This window comes from Kickxella alabastrina, assembly GCF_025024165.1.
Source record: "Kickxella alabastrina strain RSA 675 chromosome Unknown BX661scaffold_13, whole genome shotgun sequence".
Lineage (NCBI taxonomy): Eukaryota > Fungi > Kickxellomycota > Kickxellomycetes > Kickxellales > Kickxellaceae > Kickxella > Kickxella alabastrina.
In genome coordinates, this window is record NW_026251484.1 from 10,896 (window position 1) to 31,418 (window position 20,523).

The 20,523-nt window shown below is 48.0% G+C and overlaps 6 protein-coding genes across 6 annotated transcripts; 2 read left to right on the forward strand and 4 right to left on the reverse strand.

Annotated features, from left to right (window-relative positions):
* Positions 1 to 690: 690 nt before the first annotated feature.
* On the forward strand, positions 691 to 3,018 carry BX661DRAFT_183198 (XRN 5'-3' exonuclease N-terminus-domain-containing protein). The gene is given in 7 exon segments (XM_051536170.1): positions 691 to 810; positions 852 to 979; positions 997 to 1,268; positions 1,333 to 1,666; positions 1,690 to 2,007; positions 2,059 to 2,623; positions 2,644 to 3,018. 7 exon segments carry the CDS (start codon positions 747 to 749, stop codon positions 2,841 to 2,843), a joined length of 1,881 nt encoding a protein of 626 aa, XP_051391130.1. The 5' UTR covers positions 691 to 746; the 3' UTR covers positions 2,844 to 3,018.
* A 1,265-nt stretch (positions 3,019 to 4,283) lies between these two features.
* Positions 4,284 to 6,189, forward strand: BX661DRAFT_171324 (ankyrin repeat-containing domain protein; the record flags this gene model as incomplete). Its single annotated transcript, XM_051533693.1, has 5 exons — positions 4,284 to 4,349; positions 4,955 to 5,082; positions 5,338 to 5,582; positions 5,913 to 6,056; positions 6,092 to 6,189. The coding sequence occupies 5 exons, from the start codon at positions 4,284 to 4,286 to the stop codon at positions 6,187 to 6,189; spliced, it is 681 nt and encodes a 226-aa protein (XP_051391131.1).
* Positions 6,190 to 7,329: 1,140 nt separating this feature from the next.
* On the reverse strand, positions 7,330 to 9,013 carry BX661DRAFT_183202 (uncharacterized protein). Its single transcript, XM_051536171.1, is given in 5 exon segments — positions 7,330 to 7,793; positions 7,823 to 7,892; positions 7,907 to 8,058; positions 8,076 to 8,355; positions 8,367 to 9,013. 5 exon segments carry the CDS (start codon positions 8,910 to 8,912, stop codon positions 7,345 to 7,347), a joined length of 1,497 nt encoding a protein of 498 aa, XP_051391132.1. The 5' UTR covers positions 8,913 to 9,013; the 3' UTR covers positions 7,330 to 7,344.
* BX661DRAFT_183203 (S-adenosyl-L-methionine-dependent methyltransferase) lies at positions 9,014 to 10,557 on the reverse strand. The gene has a single exon (XM_051536172.1). It carries the CDS (start codon positions 10,401 to 10,403, stop codon positions 9,066 to 9,068), a length of 1,338 nt encoding a protein of 445 aa, XP_051391133.1. The 5' UTR covers positions 10,404 to 10,557; the 3' UTR covers positions 9,014 to 9,065.
* A 5,016-nt stretch (positions 10,558 to 15,573) lies between these two features.
* Positions 15,574 to 15,923, reverse strand: BX661DRAFT_27558 (uncharacterized protein). The gene has a single exon (XM_051539026.1). The coding sequence runs from the start codon at positions 15,822 to 15,824 to the stop codon at positions 15,645 to 15,647; it is 180 nt and encodes a 59-aa protein (XP_051391134.1). The 5' UTR covers positions 15,825 to 15,923; the 3' UTR covers positions 15,574 to 15,644.
* An 899-nt stretch (positions 15,924 to 16,822) lies between these two features.
* BX661DRAFT_198676 (uncharacterized protein) lies at positions 16,823 to 20,269 on the reverse strand (the record flags this gene model as incomplete). The annotated part of the gene is made up of 6 exons (XM_051538251.1): positions 16,823 to 16,981; positions 17,005 to 17,212; positions 17,248 to 17,508; positions 19,274 to 19,377; positions 19,569 to 19,697; positions 19,733 to 20,269. The coding sequence occupies 6 exons, from the start codon at positions 20,267 to 20,269 to the stop codon at positions 16,823 to 16,825; spliced, it is 1,398 nt and encodes a 465-aa protein (XP_051391135.1).
* Positions 20,270 to 20,523: the final 254 nt, after the last annotated feature.

Consider the following 20,523-nt stretch of genomic DNA (forward strand, 5'->3'; position numbering starts at 1 on the left):
AAGCACATGTTGCTTTTATTATTGTGTCGAATACTATGTTGTTGCATCACAGGACTAACAAGTGATGACAACTGGATCAATGTCAACGGCGACAAGCAAGAGTTGCTGCCTTTGCAATCAGTGTTTGCAATTGAATGCAAATGCCGCCATCACCAAGGACATTGACTTTTAACATGATTGAATATGCACAATTCAATTTCCGCCATGGTCACAATTGTTTCCACATTTCAAATACTCCCCAATGCCTTGCTAGCACCGAACGGGAGATAAAATGCTCAGGCGGATTTTTCTTCACCACCATGACCGCCCACACGCCACACAATATAATTTTTTAATTGTCTTTAATAGGAAGAAGTGGCGACGAATAATCCGCCATGTTCTCATTATGAATTAATTCGATTTAAATTATTTATACCATTATAATATAGCTTTTCGCACCTTATACATGACAAATTTTTAGGCTGCGTTTTATCCACAAAAGTATTTTATTATTGTTCAAATTCGTCTGTAAAGAAGATACCCTTTTTTGCGACGATGAATGATTGCATCATCGGATATCCTTGGTTTGATCTTTTGCGATCACTGCAAAAAAATGTCGATCGAACGTTCACCCAACACTGAAATTAAGTATACTAAAAAATATTTTTTTCTCTCAGCTTGCTTTTTGCTTTTTTGTTTTTGCTCTTTTCCTTTTTTTAACAAATATATTTTTATTTTCTCACCTTGACAAAATTCCATTTTGCAAAATGGGCGTTCCGGGACTTTTGCGATGGCTGCACCAGCATTTCCCCACCGCGTGCCGCATAAGCAGTCGGCTAGACCTTGGCCAACCCCCCACTCACTCTTCATAGACCTCAACAGCACGCTCCACCAGGGTGGACGTCAAAGCAATGGCGACTTCAACACGATCGTAGCAGCGATAGAGCAAATCGTACACAAAATCCGACCCCAAAATCTCTTGTTCCTAGCTATCGACGGCGTCCACCACGCATGAAGGAACGACTGCAACGCGAAAGACGCTCTCGGCTGGCCACCTCAAGAACAACCTCAAAGGCGGCGTTCAACGCATACACGATAACACCCGGAACACCATGGATGCGAATGTTTGAGATTCACTTGGTCCGATTTATTGAGGAAAAGCTTAGGTTTGATCCGGAATGGCGAGGCCTGAATGTTGTGTTTTCAGGATGCCAGGATCCTGGGGAGGGCGAGCAGAAGATTATGGAATATCTGAGAGCCAAAGGAAATGGCGAACGGCACTGTGTGTGGTCGAATGATGCGATACTGGCTGCTGTCCCTGGCAACGCACGTGCCCGGGATCACAATGGTCAGCGAGCGGCAGAGTGGAGAGAATTGCTCGTACACCTTGGTGGAGATCGACGATCTGGCAGAGCGGATTTCCAAGAGGTACTCTCCCTCAGATGACGAGGATACAGATAAGAGCGACGAGGGAATTGATCGCAACAACAAGGGCATTGATCACAATGTGCGGCGGAGAGACCGACTCATCGATGATCTTGTCTTCATGACATTTTTTGCTGGCAACGATTTCCTACCCCCGGGCCCATTCATCAAGGTGGCCTCGGACGCCCTTTGTATCCACGATCTTTGGATGCTCTACGCGCGGCTGCCTGCCAAATATCATCGGAATCTACATGATCGCGGGGTATCAACATCCGGGCGTTCAAGGAGCTTTTGGCCCTGCTTAGCGCCGATGGCGAGGATCGCGCGTTCCGCAATCATGTTGGTGCCACCGCGCTGGATCGCAAATCACTGCCTCCCGCCTGCGGCGCATGGAATGGAATACTCAGCGCACAGACCTTGAGCGCACCCCGCCGCGGTCAAACAGCAGAGGCGGAACGCCAAGCGAAAGAAAGACAATGGCCGGTTGATCCCTTACGTATGGACCGGCGACATGGAAATCTGTCTGAACTGGATCTCGCCAGCGACTTGGCGTGGACACTTGGAACTCAGCCCTTGGGTCCTGATGCGGATGTTGAATACAATGTCCCGAGAATGGCGGTGTGCTAGACACGCCGATGCTAACGCTGGACAGAGTCCCCTAATCTGCCCAGCCTGGTGTCGTCTGCCTTGGCCATGGCTGCGCTGGTCAACGCCAATATTGTCGGATCGATTGCAGCACAGGCTGCGATGATCGAGGTTGATAGGGGCCTGGGCAATAGCAGAATAAAATGGCTGCAGTCATTTGCCCGGTCTCTCCATCTCGAGTGCGAAGTGCGCGGGTTGTCGGATCCACTCTACCAAGCGGAATGCAATCGCTGGAAAAAGCGGCGGACGCACAGCCGAGCGGATGCCGTTGAAAAAAATAGCGCGCCGGCAATAGCTATCGTGCTCGGTGACTTCAAGCTATGCCCGCCGACGCACATAATCACGGTCACGGCCAAATTCCCCACGGTCCAAACATATAACGAGCCAATAGCGCTGGTCAGCGACTCCGCCTGGGACACGCTGCTGATTGATGGCCGGACCGAGCACCGACGCAGTCAGGAGCTGTTTGCCTGGAAGTCCATGTTCTACCGCCAGCACTATCCAAAGATGAACCCGGCTAATTTCATATACTGCCTCTGCAAACACTACGCTGAGGCCTGGGATGGACGGCGCTGTATTATTTTTCCGGTCAAGTCAGCAGCTGGGAGTTCTCCTGGCCAAACGAGATTGAGTCGTCGTTTAGTGGTGTGGCGCCGCTGGAGTCTGATTTGCTAGTGTTTTTGGACGTCAACAGCCACAGTGATCGGTGGGACTGCGTGCCGGTGTCTGAGGCGAATCCGCCGTTGCTGAGAGAGCACCTGCTGTGTGTGATGCCCAAGGACTCGTGGCAGTGATGAGCGAGAAGGAGCGGGAGATGGCGCAGATGCTCAGCCAAAATCAGTATTCGGATGTGGCGCGCATGCAGGTGCGCAATTTGCTTGTTGGGAGGGACCGCGGCGATGCTCCACTGGTGTACTTTTGGTACTTGTAAAAATAAAATTTTCATTAGTAAATTTTATTGGTAAATTTATTTTGTGGTGTATGGTACAGATTGTAATCTAGCTGTAAAAAATGTTGGGTGTGTCGTTTCTGCTTTCAATAATATTCAAATGATATGACGCAGCAACAGCTTTTGTCTAAAGCAAAGAAAAAGCAAAAGAAAAAATTCTCCGACATTGATGAATGAAATAAGTTTTTATTGCAATAAGGCTGATAACAAAAAATGGATAGAAGAAACAAAGTTGTGTGGACAAAAGAAAATAGACATGAGATATAATAATAGCGCAACCCAAAAAAGAATTACTTTAGCTGCTACATCTGTCAATGTGGCTGTAGAAAATCGTCGGGTTTTCGTAAAAGGCCTTGCACTGGCTGCAGTAAACTTGCTGACACCTAGTCCCAAGGGTTCAATCGAAGTGCCCGGACTCGTGGATCCAACAGCACCAGTAGTGGATGTGAAGAGCGATGATAACTTTGATGTCTCTGGATTGGGTACCCAAACGTCGCTCCTAACTCTTGTCGAATGTATTTTCGGGTATGTCTATTTTCATTGCCATTGCCATTATGCGGCGGGTCTTTGGAAGTGAAGCGAATGCAGCCATTATATATTTTTTATATTGGTGATGTAATATTATAATAGTGAGTTGCGAATAAAAAAGGTAAAGATAAAAAAGGGAGTAAGAAAAATCGCAAAAAAAAGAAAACTGAGACACGCGCTTCTCTTTTTCATGCGTTTTTTTTCGAATCTCGCTTTGTGAATACTCGGAAACTTTTGCGTCGCCGTAAAATCGAAGTAAAAGTGGGAGAGAAAAAAGGGAGGAGGATGTGCAATAAATAGGCACACGCAGACATTCGGCCATTGTTTTTTATTATTATTATTCCGCCGCCCGCAGCAGCTGAATCATCCACAGGCAAAGCAAAAAATAGTTATTTTCTTACACCCGAGTGTCGACCGACAAAAATGACAGCCAAACTTGGCCAGAATGTGGTCTGTGCATTGATTTTATTGCTGTGATCATCCCAAAAAAATAGCCCGCAACTGAGACAAAAAGGCATTTGACGCAAAACGGTGTGATCATCGGGTGATCAAATCACCAACTTTTCCGCACAAAACTGAGGGAAAAAAGTTCGGAACAGGGGGAGGGGGTGTAGTAACATTTTAATGTTCGACATGACTGACGCTTTTATTTTTATTTCTCATGAAAAATGCACGGAATTTGTTTCTTATTATTTTTATTTCTTTGTCAGTAATCCGCAATTCCCTAATAGCTTTTCTGTTGTAATTTTTCTATAAAATGAATCTACCACACCACGAGTCCGAAATGGACGTCGACGAGGAGTACGGCGGCAACTCGGTGCTGGTATCGAACCAAGCACCGACACCACATCCACAGCTTCGTCCTACAGCACAAACACAAACACAAACACTAACGCAAATACAGTCAGGTCACAGAGACAGAGACCACGACAACTACAAAGACAAAAACGATGCAACTAGACAAGGATATGTTAGGCAGCAGCAACAACAGGAGATCTCGCCGCCGGTGTCGCAAGCAGCGCAATAATGACATCGAGTCCTGTACAAAGCCAGATGCTAGTTCCTTTAACAGACACACTGCAGAAGCGACCAACCACATCTTACTCACCCATCGGCATGGCCCTTTCAATGCTGCACTCGCAACGTACAGTGCATTCGTTGGTCCCCGATGCACAGGGCATATTTCACTACCACCGGCCAACGAGCAGTTTTGAGAATTCGCGCGGCGGCATGTCCCGCAACATAGAGGGTGTACATGGACTCAGGCAGCTGTTATCGCGCAGCAACCTATCAATGGCGTCGTCGGCCGACGTTCAACAGAGGGCAGTGGAGCAGGTCATCCGGCGATTGGCTCTGGCAGCTCCGAGGAAATACAGCCAGCGGCTGGATACTCTGCGATCCGACCACGCGCGAAAATTCAAATGGCAGGACCATCGTGTCGAGGAGCTACAGCAGCGCGAAACGGAGCGCATCCGGCGACGCGTTGCCGAAGAGATGGCGATTCGGTCGGCCGCCGACACATCGCGCATCGAGGAGATTGAGCAGCCGGACGACGAGTGGGTGTCAGACACGGATAATGAGGAGACCACAGATATGCTTACATGGGAGGCATATGAGATGACCGAGCGCATGCAGAGGCGCGCGATCAATAGACGCACACTGGGCGGCGGCATCACCAAGGAAACAAAGGGTCGGCGCCAGCGACCCCCGGCATCTGCCGGTATTCGCTGACCCAGGCCTATGCGCACACACCGGCAGTGAGGCTGCTGCCCGACGCACAGTTTCTGAAATGGGCAACGGCGATGCCACAGCCATACTGCGGATGCTGCCAATGGCGTCTCTGTTAACACACGGGACAACGTTGGCCGCACGCCACTGCACGTGGCAAGCTCCAGTGGGAACGTCGAGGCCGTTCGCTTGCTCATCCATATGGGCGCGGAAGTCAATAGCACTGATCGCGTGGGCAATACGCCGCTGATGCTGGCGGCCACGTCAGCGCGTGCCGACGTTATTCATCCGCTTCTCGAGGGCGGCGCCGACCCGCGGATTGGCCAGGGTCTGTTGTCGGCCATGACCATGGTGCGCTCGCGCCTGCGTATGCTACGCGCGCAGATTGAGCAGGCAAGGGCCGTGGAGCGGCTGCTACAGGTAGTCTCAGCGAACTGATCCCGCGCGCCAAGAAGCGGCGGCATCAGGCTGCAGCGGTGGCCAAGGAATGTATGGACATTATAAATATGCTCAGGGTATCCACCACTAAGCGCATTGAGGAGGAGAGCATGAGAAGGCGAAGAACCTATTGCTTGATGCGTATGATAGAGTGGCAACGCCGGCAGCTGATAGTGGCACTTTGGGGACGGCTGAGGAGCCGCATATTATGTCTAATCAGGCGGTATCGGAGCTCGACTCGCTTTCGGCGCAGCTCTTGTCCATGGGATCGCAGAGCCGGATCGTGAGGAATCAGCTGAGGTTTCTGAAGCGGATAGCCATCGGGATAAAGGAAAGATGGCTGATACTGGTGATTTTGCTGAGGGTATTACGGATCCTGAGTTGGTATCGGCACGGTAGATGTGGCTTCGGCCGAGATGCTTGCGCGGGATAACGAGGATGAGGATCAGTTTGACCAGCTGTTGGCCAAATTCTCTCAGTTACTGGGCGATGACTGAGCGTCAGATTGAATATTGAATATTGGATATGCGGTATCGAGCTTGTTTTTTATTATTTCTTTGGTAGCTGTTGCTTTTTTCTCTTTTTTGTATTTGGGTCGCGTGTTGTATTTTCATTATAATTTAATATTTTAGTGATGTTGACTAAATTTTAAATGATGTGTTAATAAAAACAATGTATTTGTATGATAAACAAGAAAAATCGAATGATTTCTTTTCTTGATTACTCATTGTAACATATTTGGATATTTGGATATTGATATTACTTCCAAGAATATACCGCAAAACCATTTTTTGTTTCCAGAATATATCATTGTTCATTTGAAAAACAAATTATATTATTATAGAAGCCACATTATTATATTTGTATTTAATGGCCAATAGTGGAGCCAAACATTTTGTATGCATCTCTAAATGCAATTTTTTATTTCGGCGACTGAAATTGTACTTTTGTAATTCATGTCGATTGTTTACTTTTATTTAGAGAGATCAAAAAAATTAGAATGATAATGAGAATACAGCATTATATATTTCACTGTATTGTTCGTAAAGGCCAATGTAATTAATATAAAATTACACTAAATTATTCTGCATATAATCAATTATTATTTTAGGAAAAAAATATGGTCCGATTAATATCCAAGAAAATATCAATTTTTTGCTCTCGATACGGTCATATTTGCAATTCCTATAAATAATTTATAGAAAGCAACATAGACACCCATCTTAATTCTTGATTTCTATTTATACGTATCTTTTTTATTGATAAGCTGTTTATTTTTCCTACTCCAACTCTTATGTCACTTTCAGTCTGCAACAAGTGCTCAACAGGATTCGAGTGCAAGGAATGGTACCATACACATATGCACCAGGTGCACGGAATAGATACCAGCGACACATCATCTCTTGATGGATCCTTTATAAACGTTGTAATGAACTCATCCACTGCTTCCAGCAGAAGCACCACCACTACTGGGCGAACTAAAGCACCTCCCTCATTACAAGCAGCAGCATCGAGACATCGCGGGAAATGCAGCAGAAACCCAGGGTCAGCGTAGTAACTCATTAATTCCAAAGTTTTTCAAAAGTATTCGTAAAAGATTCTTGCGCTCAGATTACAATTGACAAAAAAATAAATAAATTAAATTCTATATTCTATTGGTGTATGATATTTAGCATTTCTTCAACACTAGTAACTTTTTCGCGAGGTTTCCCCGCTTTCTCCCCCCTGGCAGCCTCATACGCCTCTAAGCGCAACCACCCCTCGGTAGACACTCTGCAAGCATCAACACCCAATGACCGCAAAGTGTTGTCAATATCCGCACGGCATCCGGTTCCAATATTCCCATCGCGCATATCCATCAAAACCACATCCGCCGTGCGATACGCATCTTGCATCGTAGTGGCAATAACGCCCACGGGCCCACGCTTAACCCACCCAGACACATATAGCCCCGGCACCAGATCATTCCGATCATTCTGATCAACGGTTACGCGACCGGCAATATTAGGAACAATATTGCGCTTGTGATCGAACGGCGCGCCCACTAGTGGTGTACTAGCATACCCGATACTGCGCAAAGCCATGCAGCACGCAATATCCACTTTTTCGACGTAGCCTCCGCGCGCGCACTCTCGGGCGGACCACTGAGCCGATTGACCGCAAACTGCATAACCTGCGGAGGCTTCAGGCCTTCCTCCACCTGATATAAAGCACCCGAAGCGGACTCAGCAAAAATCTCAACGTAAAGGTCTTGTTCCCTTTCACACCACCAGCACCCAGCTCATTCTCGTTTATGGGCTTTGGAGAATTTGGATCAACAGAGTGTTTCAAAAGCAAATCCATCATGCGCTTAAGCGGTCTTGAGCCTCCAGCACTCTGCGACCCTCCTCCCCCCCACATTCGCTTTCGAGCAACCTGCGGTCGCAGATAATCTCGAGTCCCAGGATCTTGGTCATTTCGCGCAGCTCCTTTGTTGTAAACGACACTTGTAGGGGCCCACGGCGGCCGACCATCTCGACATGCCGCACGTTGCTTTTCCTCAAAGCAGCCACAGCGCGCTCAGTGATATCCGTGCGGGCCAGGTCATTAGGATCCGTGAGCAGAATGCGGGCGCAGTCCAGGGCGACGTTTCCGTGTCCGACAATGACCACGCGGTCGAACGACTCAGATCCACCTGTACATCCTGGGCCTCCGGCAGGCCATTATACCAGGCGACAAACAGCCTAGCCGAAACCACCCCGACTCTACCGCCGCACCCATCTTCCCCCTCAATCCCCAGTTTCCGATCCCTACTGGCCCCATACGCCAGCACCACGCCGCCGTACACAGACCGCAGCCGCTCCAACGGCACACTGCATCCGTGATCTGATTCTGTGCCCACGGGAATGTTGCCGTAGAACTGTACCTGTGGGTTTTGCAGAACTTGGTTGAATTTCGTCGTGCAGTTTTTCACTTCCGGGTGGTCCGGCGCTACGCCGTAGCGGACTAGTCCTTGTGGGGTCGGCAGCTGCTCGAAGATGTCAATGCGCGTTGTGGGTGAGTTGGATAGGATGCGTGAGGCTGTGTAGAGACCAGCTGCTCCGCCACCTACAATCGCAATGTTATGGTCGGTTGCCAGCTGCCGGGTGGTCGAGAAGGAAGCAAAGGCAGGAAAGCCCAATTTGCTTGAATTCCTGTAAAATGCCCACGAGGGGTGTCGCAGCAGTGTCGCCGTAGCCATTTTATTTTTGGCTGATAAGTACTTGAATTGAAAAACGAAAGTGAATTTGAATGTATTAGGAATTGCTTATTCTAAATGAAAGAAACAAGGAAAAGATAAGAAGAGGAGGCGAGGATAAAAATAAACAAATCATATAGGGTCCGGCCTACAGTTTTATTTGCACTGTTCATCACACAGCTCCAATTTTTCGAATTTGCTAAAGTACCTGTCGCGGAAGTTCTTGTGCGCCGGGTCATCTACGCCCTCCAACGAAGAATCAGCACTAAACTCCCTGACCTTCTCCATCGTAATAAGCCTACGGCTCCAGCCGCCAAACGGCTGCTCCGAATTGGCGACCAGGCTGAGCGCCGGATGCACAGGCAAGTCCTTGGGATCATATTCGTCGGCCACCGTCGGCAGCCAATAAACCAGCCGCCCACCAACAACCAATTTTTCCGCCGCAAACTGCATCAAATCGCCAATCACATCGGACATCTCATAGGGCACGGTGGGCGGATAATACTCGGCCCTCTTGTAGTTCTCCACCCCGTCGACGATCTTGAGACTCAACTCGGGGATGGTGCCGTTGGCTCTGCCTAGGCGCTTGGCGCCGGCGCGCACACCATATGGGGGATCTGTGACAATGGCATCGAAGAGTGGGCCAGCGCGCCATGGGTTATGGCAGATATCAAATACCGCGGTATCCAATACACGATCGCCCAAGTTGTACTGCTTCAAATTCGCCTTGATCCCATTAATTCCGCGCTTGAACCCGGCCGTGCCGCGAATCTGCCTCCCGTCGATATCCGACCCCATACTGAGCGCGCCAAAATGCGAGCATGTCAGGAGGAAGCTCCCAGTACCCACAAACGGATCATACACGAGGGAGCCCTCGCGTGCCAGCGCCTGGTTGGACATGATCAGGGAGAGCTCGGCGTCCATCGTGGTGTTCCCCAAGTACGTGCGCTTCTTCACATCGAACCGATCAATCAAATCACGGCTGCCCTGGCCGACCACTCGGCCGAACCAGATCATCTGGGGAGTCTCCAGCGGCATCGGCTTATCCGACTCGCCGTACTCCTCGCATACAAAAAACTCCGCCTCCGCCCCGCGCATCCTGATTGGACCCTCAAACCCCATGAAACTAAAGCTTTCAATAACCTCAACCTTCTGCTCCTGCGACAAGGACTTGCCAAACCCATCAACAATAAACTTGAACGACTTGTGCTTGTACTCGGCCAATCGGTCGGTTTGCTGCTTGATTTCGTCAAAGAGCTCAGAGTAGGTCGGTTGACTGCCCCAGTACTCGATGATCTGGCGAATGAGGATGCCGCGCTGGACAAGTTTGGCTGCCAATTGCGCGCTGGCAATATCAACGAGGAGGAAGGGTGAGGTCGCTGAATAGGCGGACTTGTACGTGATTTTCACGTTTTCAAGTTTAGAGAGCGCCTCGAGCTCGGCCAGGCGAAAGTCCTCGTGGTAGTGCGCAAAGTATATAATGAATAGAGGCATTGTTGGTCGTTGGTATAAATGAAATAAGGAGAGTCAAATAGTGAGCTGGGGTGAGGTGAATTTGAAGAAATGTGGAAACGAAAAGAGGAAGGAAAAAATCAACACTGGCCGGTCAAATGGTTGGTTTTATTGAGTCTGCCTGATTTGATAACGGTTGATTGGGTGATTTTTTGCTCGGCCTTACTTTTTTTTTCTTGCCTTTTCCCTTGCTTGGACTTTATAGTTTTTTGTTGAAGGCTTGTTGGTGGTTCAATCGATCCAGCAGCGACATTAAACTCTTTTATTTCTCCCTTTTTGTCTTCAACAACATCAACAACAAAAAAAACTCGCTTCCTCTTTATTACATATTCAATCCACTCACTTATTTACTTATTATCAAAACATGGTTAGAAAGGCAGTGGACTCGCGTATCAATACGCTGATCAAGAATGGCGTGCAGCAAAACCACCGGTCGTTTTTTGTGCTCGTCGGCGACAAGGGCAAAGATCAGGTACGAACAAAGGAAATACACTAGAAGTGGTAGCAGCAGCAACAGCGACATAACTGTTCCAAAAGCTAAGCACTAACCCTTTTCTGCTCACTTACACATATATTGATATCATTTAATAGATCGTCAACCTGCACTGGATGCTGTCGCAGGCCCGGGTCACAGGGCGGCCATCGGTTCTGTGGTGCTACAAAAAGGAGCTTGGCTTCACGAGCCACCGCAAGAAGCGCGAAGCCAAGATCAAGCGCGATGTCCAGCGCGGCATCCGCGAAACTAACACGGATGATCCCTTCGAGATGTTTATCACGTTGACGGATATTCGGTACACGTACTACAAGGAGTCGCACAAGGTTCTGGGAAACACCTACGGTATGTGTGTGTTGCAGGACTTTGAGGCGCTGACGCCCAATATTCTGGCCCGCACTATCGAGACTGTCGAGGGCGGTGGCATCGTTGTGCTGTTGCTCAAGTCGATGAAGTCACTGAAGCAGCTTTACACGATGACCATGGACGTGCACACGAGGTACCGCACAGAGGTCCACGGCGATGTGGTGGCCAGATTCAACGAGCGGTTTATCTTGTCGCTGGCGGACAACCGCGCCTGCCTGGTGGTCGACGATGAGCTCAACGTGCTGCCGATCTCGCTTGGCAAGAGTGTCAAGCCGCTGGCGCCCAAGAAGTCAGAGGAGAAGGCGCCCAAAGAGCAAGAGCTCGAGGCCTCAAGGAGTCTCTGCGCGAAACCCAGCCGATTGGTAACCTGGTGGCACGCGCCAAAACGCTTGACCAGGCACGTGCCCTGATGACCTTTGCTGATGCCATTTCGGAGAAATCGCTGCGCAGCACAGTGTCGCTGACCGCTGGTCGCGGTCGCGGTAAATCGGCGGCCCTGGGACTCGCGCTGGCGGCAGCCATTGCCTACGGGTACTCCAACATCTTTGTCACCTCGCCGACTCCTGAGAACCTCAAGACGCTGTTCCAGTTTGTCTTCCGCGGCTTCGACGCCCTCGGCTTCGAGGAGCACACGGACTACGATATCGTGCAGTCCACCAACCCCGAGTTCCGCGACGCTGTCGTGCGTGTCAACGTGTTCCGCAAGCACCGCCAGACCATTCAGTATATCCAGCCCCAGGACGCGTACACGCTGGCGCAGGCCGAGCTGGTGGTCATTGATGAGGCCGCAGCCATTCCCCTGCCGCTGGTCAAGAAGCTCATGGGCCCCTACCTGGTCTTCATGGCGTCGACCATCAACGGATACGAGGGCACGGGCCGCTCCCTGTCGCTCAAGCTTCTGCAGCAGCTGCGCGAGCAGTCGCGTGGCTTTGTCTCAGGCGCGCCCTCAGTTGCGGCATCGGCCAGCTCCGGCGGCCGCACGCTGCGCGAGGTCACTCTGGACGAGCCCATCAGATACGCTGAGGGCGATACGACGGAGAAGTGGCTTAACAAGCTGCTGTGTCTGGACGCCACTATTGCGCCCAAGGCCGTTGGCGGCTGCCCGCACCCCTCCGAGTGCGAGCTCTATTGGATTAACCGCGACGCGCTCTTCTCGTATCACCCAGTCTCCGAGGCCTTCCTCCAGCGGCTCATGGCGCTGTTCGTTGCCTCGCACTACAAGAACTCCCCCAACGACCTGCAGCTTTTGAGCGATGCCCCGGCGCACCAGGTCTTTGTGCTGCTGCCGCCTGTCGATCCGTCGGCGACCACGCTGCCGGAGCCCCTGTGCGCCGTGCAGGTGAGCCTGGAGGGCGAGATCTCGAGACAGGCTGTGATGAATGCCCTGGGCCGCGGCGAGCGCAACGAGGGTGATCTTATCCCGTGGCTGGTTGCGCAGCAGTACCAGGATGAGGACTTTGCCGCGCTGTCGGGTGCCCGCGTCGTGCGCATCGCCACGCACCCGGACTATGCCAGCATGGGCTACGGTACCAGGGCGCTGGATCAGCTGCGCGACTTTTACCAGGGCAAGTTCTTCTCGCTCAACGAGGACATGCCCTCAGAAGGTGTGCGCAGCTCACTGGCAGACACGGACGAGCACGGACTGCAGCGCATCTCCGACCAAGAACTGGCCTCAGCCGATCTGCAGCGCGACTCCCTCGCGTGCGCGACCCCACCACCCTGCCGGCACTCTTCCTGAAGCTGGCCGAAAAACGCCCGACGCGCCTGCACTGGCTTGGTGTCAGCTACGGGCTGACCCAGAGCCTGCATAAGTTCTGGCGCCGCGCCAACTACGTTCCCGTGTACATGCGGCAGACAAGCAATGATCTCACAGGCGAGTACACCTGCGTTATGCTTAGCGAGCTCAATGCGCAGGATATGGCCGTGCAGACCAGAGAGCATTGGCTGGACGCCTTTGCGCGTGACTTCCACCATCGCTTCGGCGTCCTGCTTTCGTATGCGTTCAAGGATTTCTCTGTCGTCCTGGCCATGAGCATTCTGGATGCGGCCACCGCCGGTCGCAGCGCAGAGTCCCTGGCCCTCCAGGCGGCGACACCCTATGGGCGCGCCGACCTGATGCGCGATTTCAGCGGATACGATTTGAAGCGCCTGGAGTCCTACGCCAATAACCTGCTGGACTACCATGTGATTTTGGACCTGCTGCCTACTATTTCCCAGCGGTACTTTGACTCGAGCTTCGGCCCATCTCTTTCTCTGTCGGGCGTCCAGGCGTGCATTCTCCTGGGCCTCGGGTTGCAGCGCAAGTCCATTGATTGCGTTGAGAAGGAGCTCCACCTGCCGAGTCGCCAGATCCTGGCTCTATTCACGAAGATCCTGCGCAAGTTCTCCAACTACTTCCGCAATCTCGAGACCAAGGCCCTCGAACAGGAGTTTGATGCCGAGAAGCCTGCCGCCGCCATTGCCTCTCTCAAGATCACTGCTACCAGCAACAATGGTAAGCGGGCGTTGACCGATGATGAGGCCTGGGATCCGACCGGCAAGTCCCTTGAGGATGACCTGGCCGAAGCCGGTCGCGAAGTCACAGATGAGTTTAAACTCAAGCAGCGCGAGCTCATCGATGCCATGGATCTGTCTCAGTTTGCCATTAACCAGGATAATGAGGGGTGGACGCTGCCGAGGAGCAGATCAAGAAGGCCGCTGTGAAGGGCGTCATTGTTGCGCAGACTGTGGTTAGTGTGAAGAACCCGGAGAGCTCAAAGCGCGCGAAGAAGGAGAAATCCGTGGCGAAGGAGCTTGTGAAGGCGGAGGAGGCAAAGGCGCAAAAGAACAGCAAGAAATCAAAGACTAGCAAGAAGACTGGCCGGTTCTGAAGAAAACAAATCGATTATTTTGTCGCGAATTAAGTGTTGACGTTGAAAAATCTTTATATAGCAATATTATTTACGTTGATTTATAAATTAGAAAATTTTGGTAATTGGTAGCTTGGCTAATTTTTGTTTAGTCGGTTATCGACGGCTGATTTTCAGATAAGAGCTTCTTGCAGAGACATGCCAACCTGCATGGATGCAGGTGCGGGTGTGGGGTGCGGGCGCCGGCACCGGCACCGGCGTCTTGGCAAATAAAACCACGAGGACACTTATTTGGTCTTTATTTTAAACCATGGCCCTTTCTACACACCACAGAATCAATTGTGAATAGTAGACATATGCACATACACGTGGGCACAGTGTGATAAACAGGTGAAACTGATTGAAAAATAAATTATTATGCAAAACTTACATTTAAGTAAATGCATGTTAATTGATTGTTTATATTTATGCAAATTGCATACCAGAACGTGGTGAGTTGTAAAGAGATAATGAAAAATGCAAAAAAAAAGTGTGGTATCATTGCACTATTGAAACTGTGGCTGCTGTATCATAACATGCAAAAAATATTTCGGAGAAAATGAGGAGTAGGAGAGCAGCTTTTTTAACTATTGGCTGATAGCAATCAACTGTTTAACCAGTCTTGGCTATTCCGGCCAAACACACAATCATTAAGTTACAGTGACCAAACAAAGTAATATATATTCTTCACCTTTTCCAGCGCATAGCACATATATTCAATACACTTTTATACATAGTATTTTATCTACAGGTGCACAGAACGTCTCTCCCAGAATTCAACAGTTAGCAAAAAAAGAAGAAAATTGGAAGCTAGCCTGGCTAGCAACATTATATCCATTATTATTCTCCCCCTCCGCACTCATTTTATAGGCCATCTTCTGTGCAAGCTTGGCATGCCAGTTTATATTTATAAAAAAAGTTATTTTTTTCCAAAAATGAATAAAAGGTAAGAATAAAATAAAAAGAGGAAAAAGGAAATAAAGGAAAGGGCGAATGGAATAGAAGAGGAGAGAAAGGGAGGGGGTGTTTGGCGGTGGTGTAGAAAGAGAGCGGGTTAAGAAAACAAGACTTGGAGATTTGCTTGTGTTGACTGCAATGAGTACCTACACAATGGGGTGGGTTTTACCCTACCCTTCTTTTTCCTCATACCTTGGTTATTATTTAAGCCTCACTCGCTCCCTCATACTCTCTTGCTGCTATACCATGTCTCGCAACTGCCCCCACCCACCTCCATTGGCTATCATCCACTTTTTTAACCAAAAATTTGTAACAATTAAAATATATTATAGCTCATCATTGTCTTCTGAATTTGCATCATCACCTTACATACAATAAACCTTTTAGCTCACTCGTTTTTATCATAGAATAAATCAAAAACAAAGCGATACAAAAATGGCAGAAACACAAACAAAACAAGATATTCTGTAGCCCATGGTATGTACATTATTTACTATAAGGCGAACAAACTATATATGCTCACAATTCGTGCCCCTCTAATATTAGCTGCAAGAGACTCATAAAGATGTTAGGCAGAAAGTATTGCAATTTAAAGTTCCGTGGTAAGGATATTTGCTTTAGAAATAAAAATACATTGTATAGAGTATGCTCTCTCAGGTTTACCCTTGCACAGTATAATTTGGCACAACAGAATTTCATTTTCCTCTTGTAGAGTATAAGTGGAATATCTAGTCGCCTGTAATTTGTAGTTTTTTCTGTTTTTATTTGTGTGTTGTATAGACAAATAACATTATTCAAAATTTATATATGAAGAATATAGTAATACATGTCTTCACCGCAGCAATTCGTTTTTTGAACAACTCTGCGTAAGGTGAACCACAAGTAAATTAATGCAATATTGGTAGTACTGCAGCCGAATCCGCAACATCAGCATCAGCACTTGTGTTAGAAATACAAATTCAAAATATGTTTTAACTATGTAAACAGCAAGGCAAAGCATACACCCTACACTCTTTGGCTTGTCATTTAATCATTTCAGTAAATCCTTTTTACGTATTTTCTTTTTAATTGAACAATCTCGACAAAGCAGACGTTATCCTTACAACACATCCATGTACTACCACAATCTTCGCCCAGCCATCAGATGCATAGACATTGAAGGCAGCTCCAAAGTACTGGACGGCAAACTTCTCAAGGAACAGAAACGTTCGAAAAGACAGCCAAATATTTGCCTAATCTGGACTGGACTCAGAAAAATACAAGCTCCATTGGTGCATCAACGGTAAATGGAAAATGCGAGCCGGTATGCGCCTCCGATTATGCTTGTACCACAGCCCTATGTTTCGGACTACTCGGGAACCCTGGATCGCCGTATAGACAAGGAATATAGATATGTCAGGGCAGTCGCGCCCAGGCAGATAAGATGGCCGAGGACAAGATGTTGAAGGATAAGGAATGCGCGATGATGGTTTTGGAAAAGGAGCGGAAACGTAGAATTGATATTGCTGCGAATAAGGCCATCGAGGCAAAGGAAAAAAGGTCAGACTGGTGCGAAGACCTGTAAAGCCGGAGCAATAGAAATTCACACCATTTCTTGTCAGTGGCAACACATTGTGAGCAAAGTAATGCACTTTATATATGTTCAAAATAAGTTAATAAAAATTGCACTTGTCTGATTATATGTCAACAGTTTCCAATCATCGTTTCCTGGACCATGGGAACATTCGACTGCCTAACATGGACATCGCCGTGCTCCCGTTCATAGCCTCTGAAATTAGCGCATCCTGCATGGCCGATTCTGTCAACGAGCCTTCTGATAAATCACTAAACGAGGACGAAGACGACGCAGAAGTTCCCTGCGGCCAGCACCCGCGTGTACGCGGGACGCCATTGCCTCGGCTATCATGCTCTGTCGCATACTCCCCCCTTCATCATCCTCTGTTGCCTCGTATCCGTCGGGTGTTATCGTATGCAGCTCAACAACGGGCGACCCTGGCCCGCTCCCTTCTTCTTCGTCGGTTCTGCCAACCGACTCTACGCTGCGCATATCCGCCTGTCTAAAGTCGCCCGACCCCACTGACTTGCTGCTTCCCTCCTCCGGTGCTTCCTCTGGTTCCTCCACTTTCTCTCTTCCTCGCGCGCTGCTCTTCGTGCAGTGTTAATTTGGAAGCTTCCTTCGTCCATCAGCGTCAGAGGCCTGCCCATATGCTCCCTGAAAAGGTTCGATGCGGCCTCGAAAACGTCTTTCAGGGGCACGTTCAGTGTATCAGCCAAAAGTTCCCAGTCAAAGGTCACTTGGTCATGCTCTAACTCGCCCAGGATATCGCAAGGCTGGTCAAACCCTGGCAGCGTGCATAGGCTGCGCCAGACTTGCTCTTCAAGACTCAGAGGGGTGGTGGTTGGAGAGTTGGAGGGTGAAAGTTTGCGGGCCGTTTGAAGGGGAGACGGAAAATTACGCGCACCGGTGTGATGGCGGATTTTTGGTTGTGGTCCATATTTTATGAAAAAAAATTCAAAAAAGAGGGCGGGTGTTGGTAATGGTGGGTAGTAGTGGTAATGTAAAGGGGGGTGTATTTTGCAAATATTTTTTATTTTAATGGACAATAAAAAGGCGTGCTAAGGTTTTATGTAGAATGTATACAATAGAGAATGCAAAAAATGCAAAAGAGAGAGGTTGCAAAATAAAGAAAAACCCAAGTGGAAAAAAGTGAGCGATGCAGATTTATTCAAATGCTTATCGGTCTACATTTTCCTTGTGGGCGACGACCACATGCAAGAGCCCCTCCAGTAGTGAGGTGGGAGGGGCAAATAATTTTTTATTGTCACTCAAAATGACGTATAAACTCAACGCTGGTGCGATTGACTGGAAACAGAGCAGGCCAAAAGGGCTGAAAATGCGATGTAGTCACTGAACAAGCGACGGCACAGTGTAGGTGAACGTGGGATGGTAAGTTTTGTTCATTCTCGGAAAGCCATGCACAAACAATCCATCGTCGTCTTTACGCACCTTTACCCGCTGAATCACCCGCTCGCTAACCGACCCTGCCATACGGAAATAATAAGTGAAAGTGGACATTGCTGGTGTTTCTTCTGAATAAGTACTCATAAAAAAGAGGCTTGTGTTTTGGAAAGTAGTGTGAATTTTAAGATAAAACTTTATTAATGCATGTTGGTAATAAGGAAAAAATATTTGTATTTTGTGGTGGGAAAACGTGTCTTTATATACCAAAAATTTATTTATTTTTTCTCAGCCAGTCAACCCCCCCTCCGCCTCTTACCTTTTATTTTATTATTATTTCTCATTAGTAGAAATAAATATGTGTATATCAACTGGGAAGGCTTGGTTTTTATTTTAATCTATGCGTGCTCGGGATTAGTTGATTTCTACACAAAAAATAAATATCGTGACTTTAATTCGGAATGATGGTGAAGAAAAAATAAGAAAAATTGGTGGAGAAAAACGAATAATCGATTGCAACAATAAATGAACAATTGAAGTGGAAAAATGAAGAACTAAATATGACTGTCATAATGCAAAACCTGGTGCTCAATCACGCCTCAGTCATTGACGCCCAGAATAAAACAAAAATAAAGCTAAGTCAGAGCAAAAAAATCGAGTGGACAAAAGTAAAAAACATCACAGAATGAAAATAGGCGGGTAGAATGAAAAGGGCGCAACTAACAAAATATTTAATTGGCAGGCCATTTACAGTCAACCACCCCCTTTTATTTCTTATGTTTCTTTTTATAAAATTTTCTTTTTCTTTTGGGAATTTTCCAGCAGAGACTTTGGACACGCCATCCTTTTCGCAAATTTTCTTTTTGCAGTCTTTTAAAAATGTTTAGAAGAAATAAAAATCAAACACCAAACATTTGCTGCCTTAAATAATTAGTGGAAACTAAATATTTCAAGTCAATTACATTATTATTATCAGATGATAGGCGACATGCTGGTGGACGCGTGGTGGGCATTTGACTGCACGCTATATATACATATATATTTTGCACTAATAAAACATCAATAATTTACAGTCATTTAAAGCCCAGCTTGCGCAAATCCGCAGGCACGAATACGCCTAAAATAAGCGCAGCAAAAATGAAAACCCACAAAACCTCTAATGACCCGGAAACCTGACCACCCTCCACACCCCTTGCCCAATGCGAATGCACGCCCAACCACGCGCTGCTCCAAAGAAACACCAGCGTCAGGTACCTCAACGCCCAATGATACTTGTGCCAATGCCTGGTCGCACTTTGGTACTGCCGCTTGTCCACTCCATACGCTGTGTATTCAATGTAAAGCCGAAACACTGTCTGTATAAAAAAAAGCAGCAGCGCCACAGCACCGACTCGTCTGTGCGCAGGGCTTTTGCTTAATGGGTTGGTTGGGTCCAATTCATTGTATGGTGCGAAACACTGGATTACTCCAAATATGCATGCCACAGTGGCCGCGCATTCCATTAGCATGTTGAGTGACTGTTTTGAAAATGTGCGCCCCAGTGGCGGTGGTGGCGGTAGTAGTGGCCGTGGTGGCAAGACAAGGCTTGTGTGCGGCTGGAGAATCAGTGTGGCCTCTGTGGTCACACAAGCATTAAGCCCATCAACACAGGATGCCACACAAAGTTGTTATCCCAGCGATTCCGCAGAGACACAACCATCGTGGCGAGAAACAACACAGTGGCGGAGTGCGCCAACACGTGCATTATAACTAGTACGGCGGGCCCAGGCCAGTACTTTTGTGCATCCGTAGTCTCCCCCGTCCACTCTATTTCCCTGACATCAAGTTCAACAGGGTATATGTGTATCCGATCCTTTTGGCTACCATATTTGTCATCTCCCGACAATAGGATGCTAGGTGATATATCTGGTGTCAAAACCGGTCCCGGTGCAATAATAATTGTGCTATGGATTTGCTGCCGTGATAGCTCCTGTAGCGATGTGATAGTGCATGGTTCTTCCTCCGCTGCCGCTGCTGTTGAATCTTCGTGTTGGTGTATTTTTTGTTTGTGCGCGCAAACTATTTGATTAACCCAATTTCGAGTTTTTCGAATCTCGTTGGTGGTCGCTTCAAGCTCGTCCGAGGTGCACATGCGTGGATAATATGTGGACAGAGTGTATGCCTTGGTGTGGGCAGGCTCAGGCATTTGGTGGTTGTTATTATGCCAATTTGAGAAAATTAATGACAATTTTTATTAGTTCTAGTTTGTTCAAATGCTTTTTATTTATTTGGAAGGAAAAATACTATTTGTGTTGTTGCTCAAATCATCCGGGACTGCATTATCCTTCTCCACACATCACGGCTCCGCTTATATTTATATTTTTCACTTTAATCACCTCCCCCCCGCAACATATGTCATGCTGGTTTTCTTGTCAATTATTGTCACTGCTAAATTGTTTA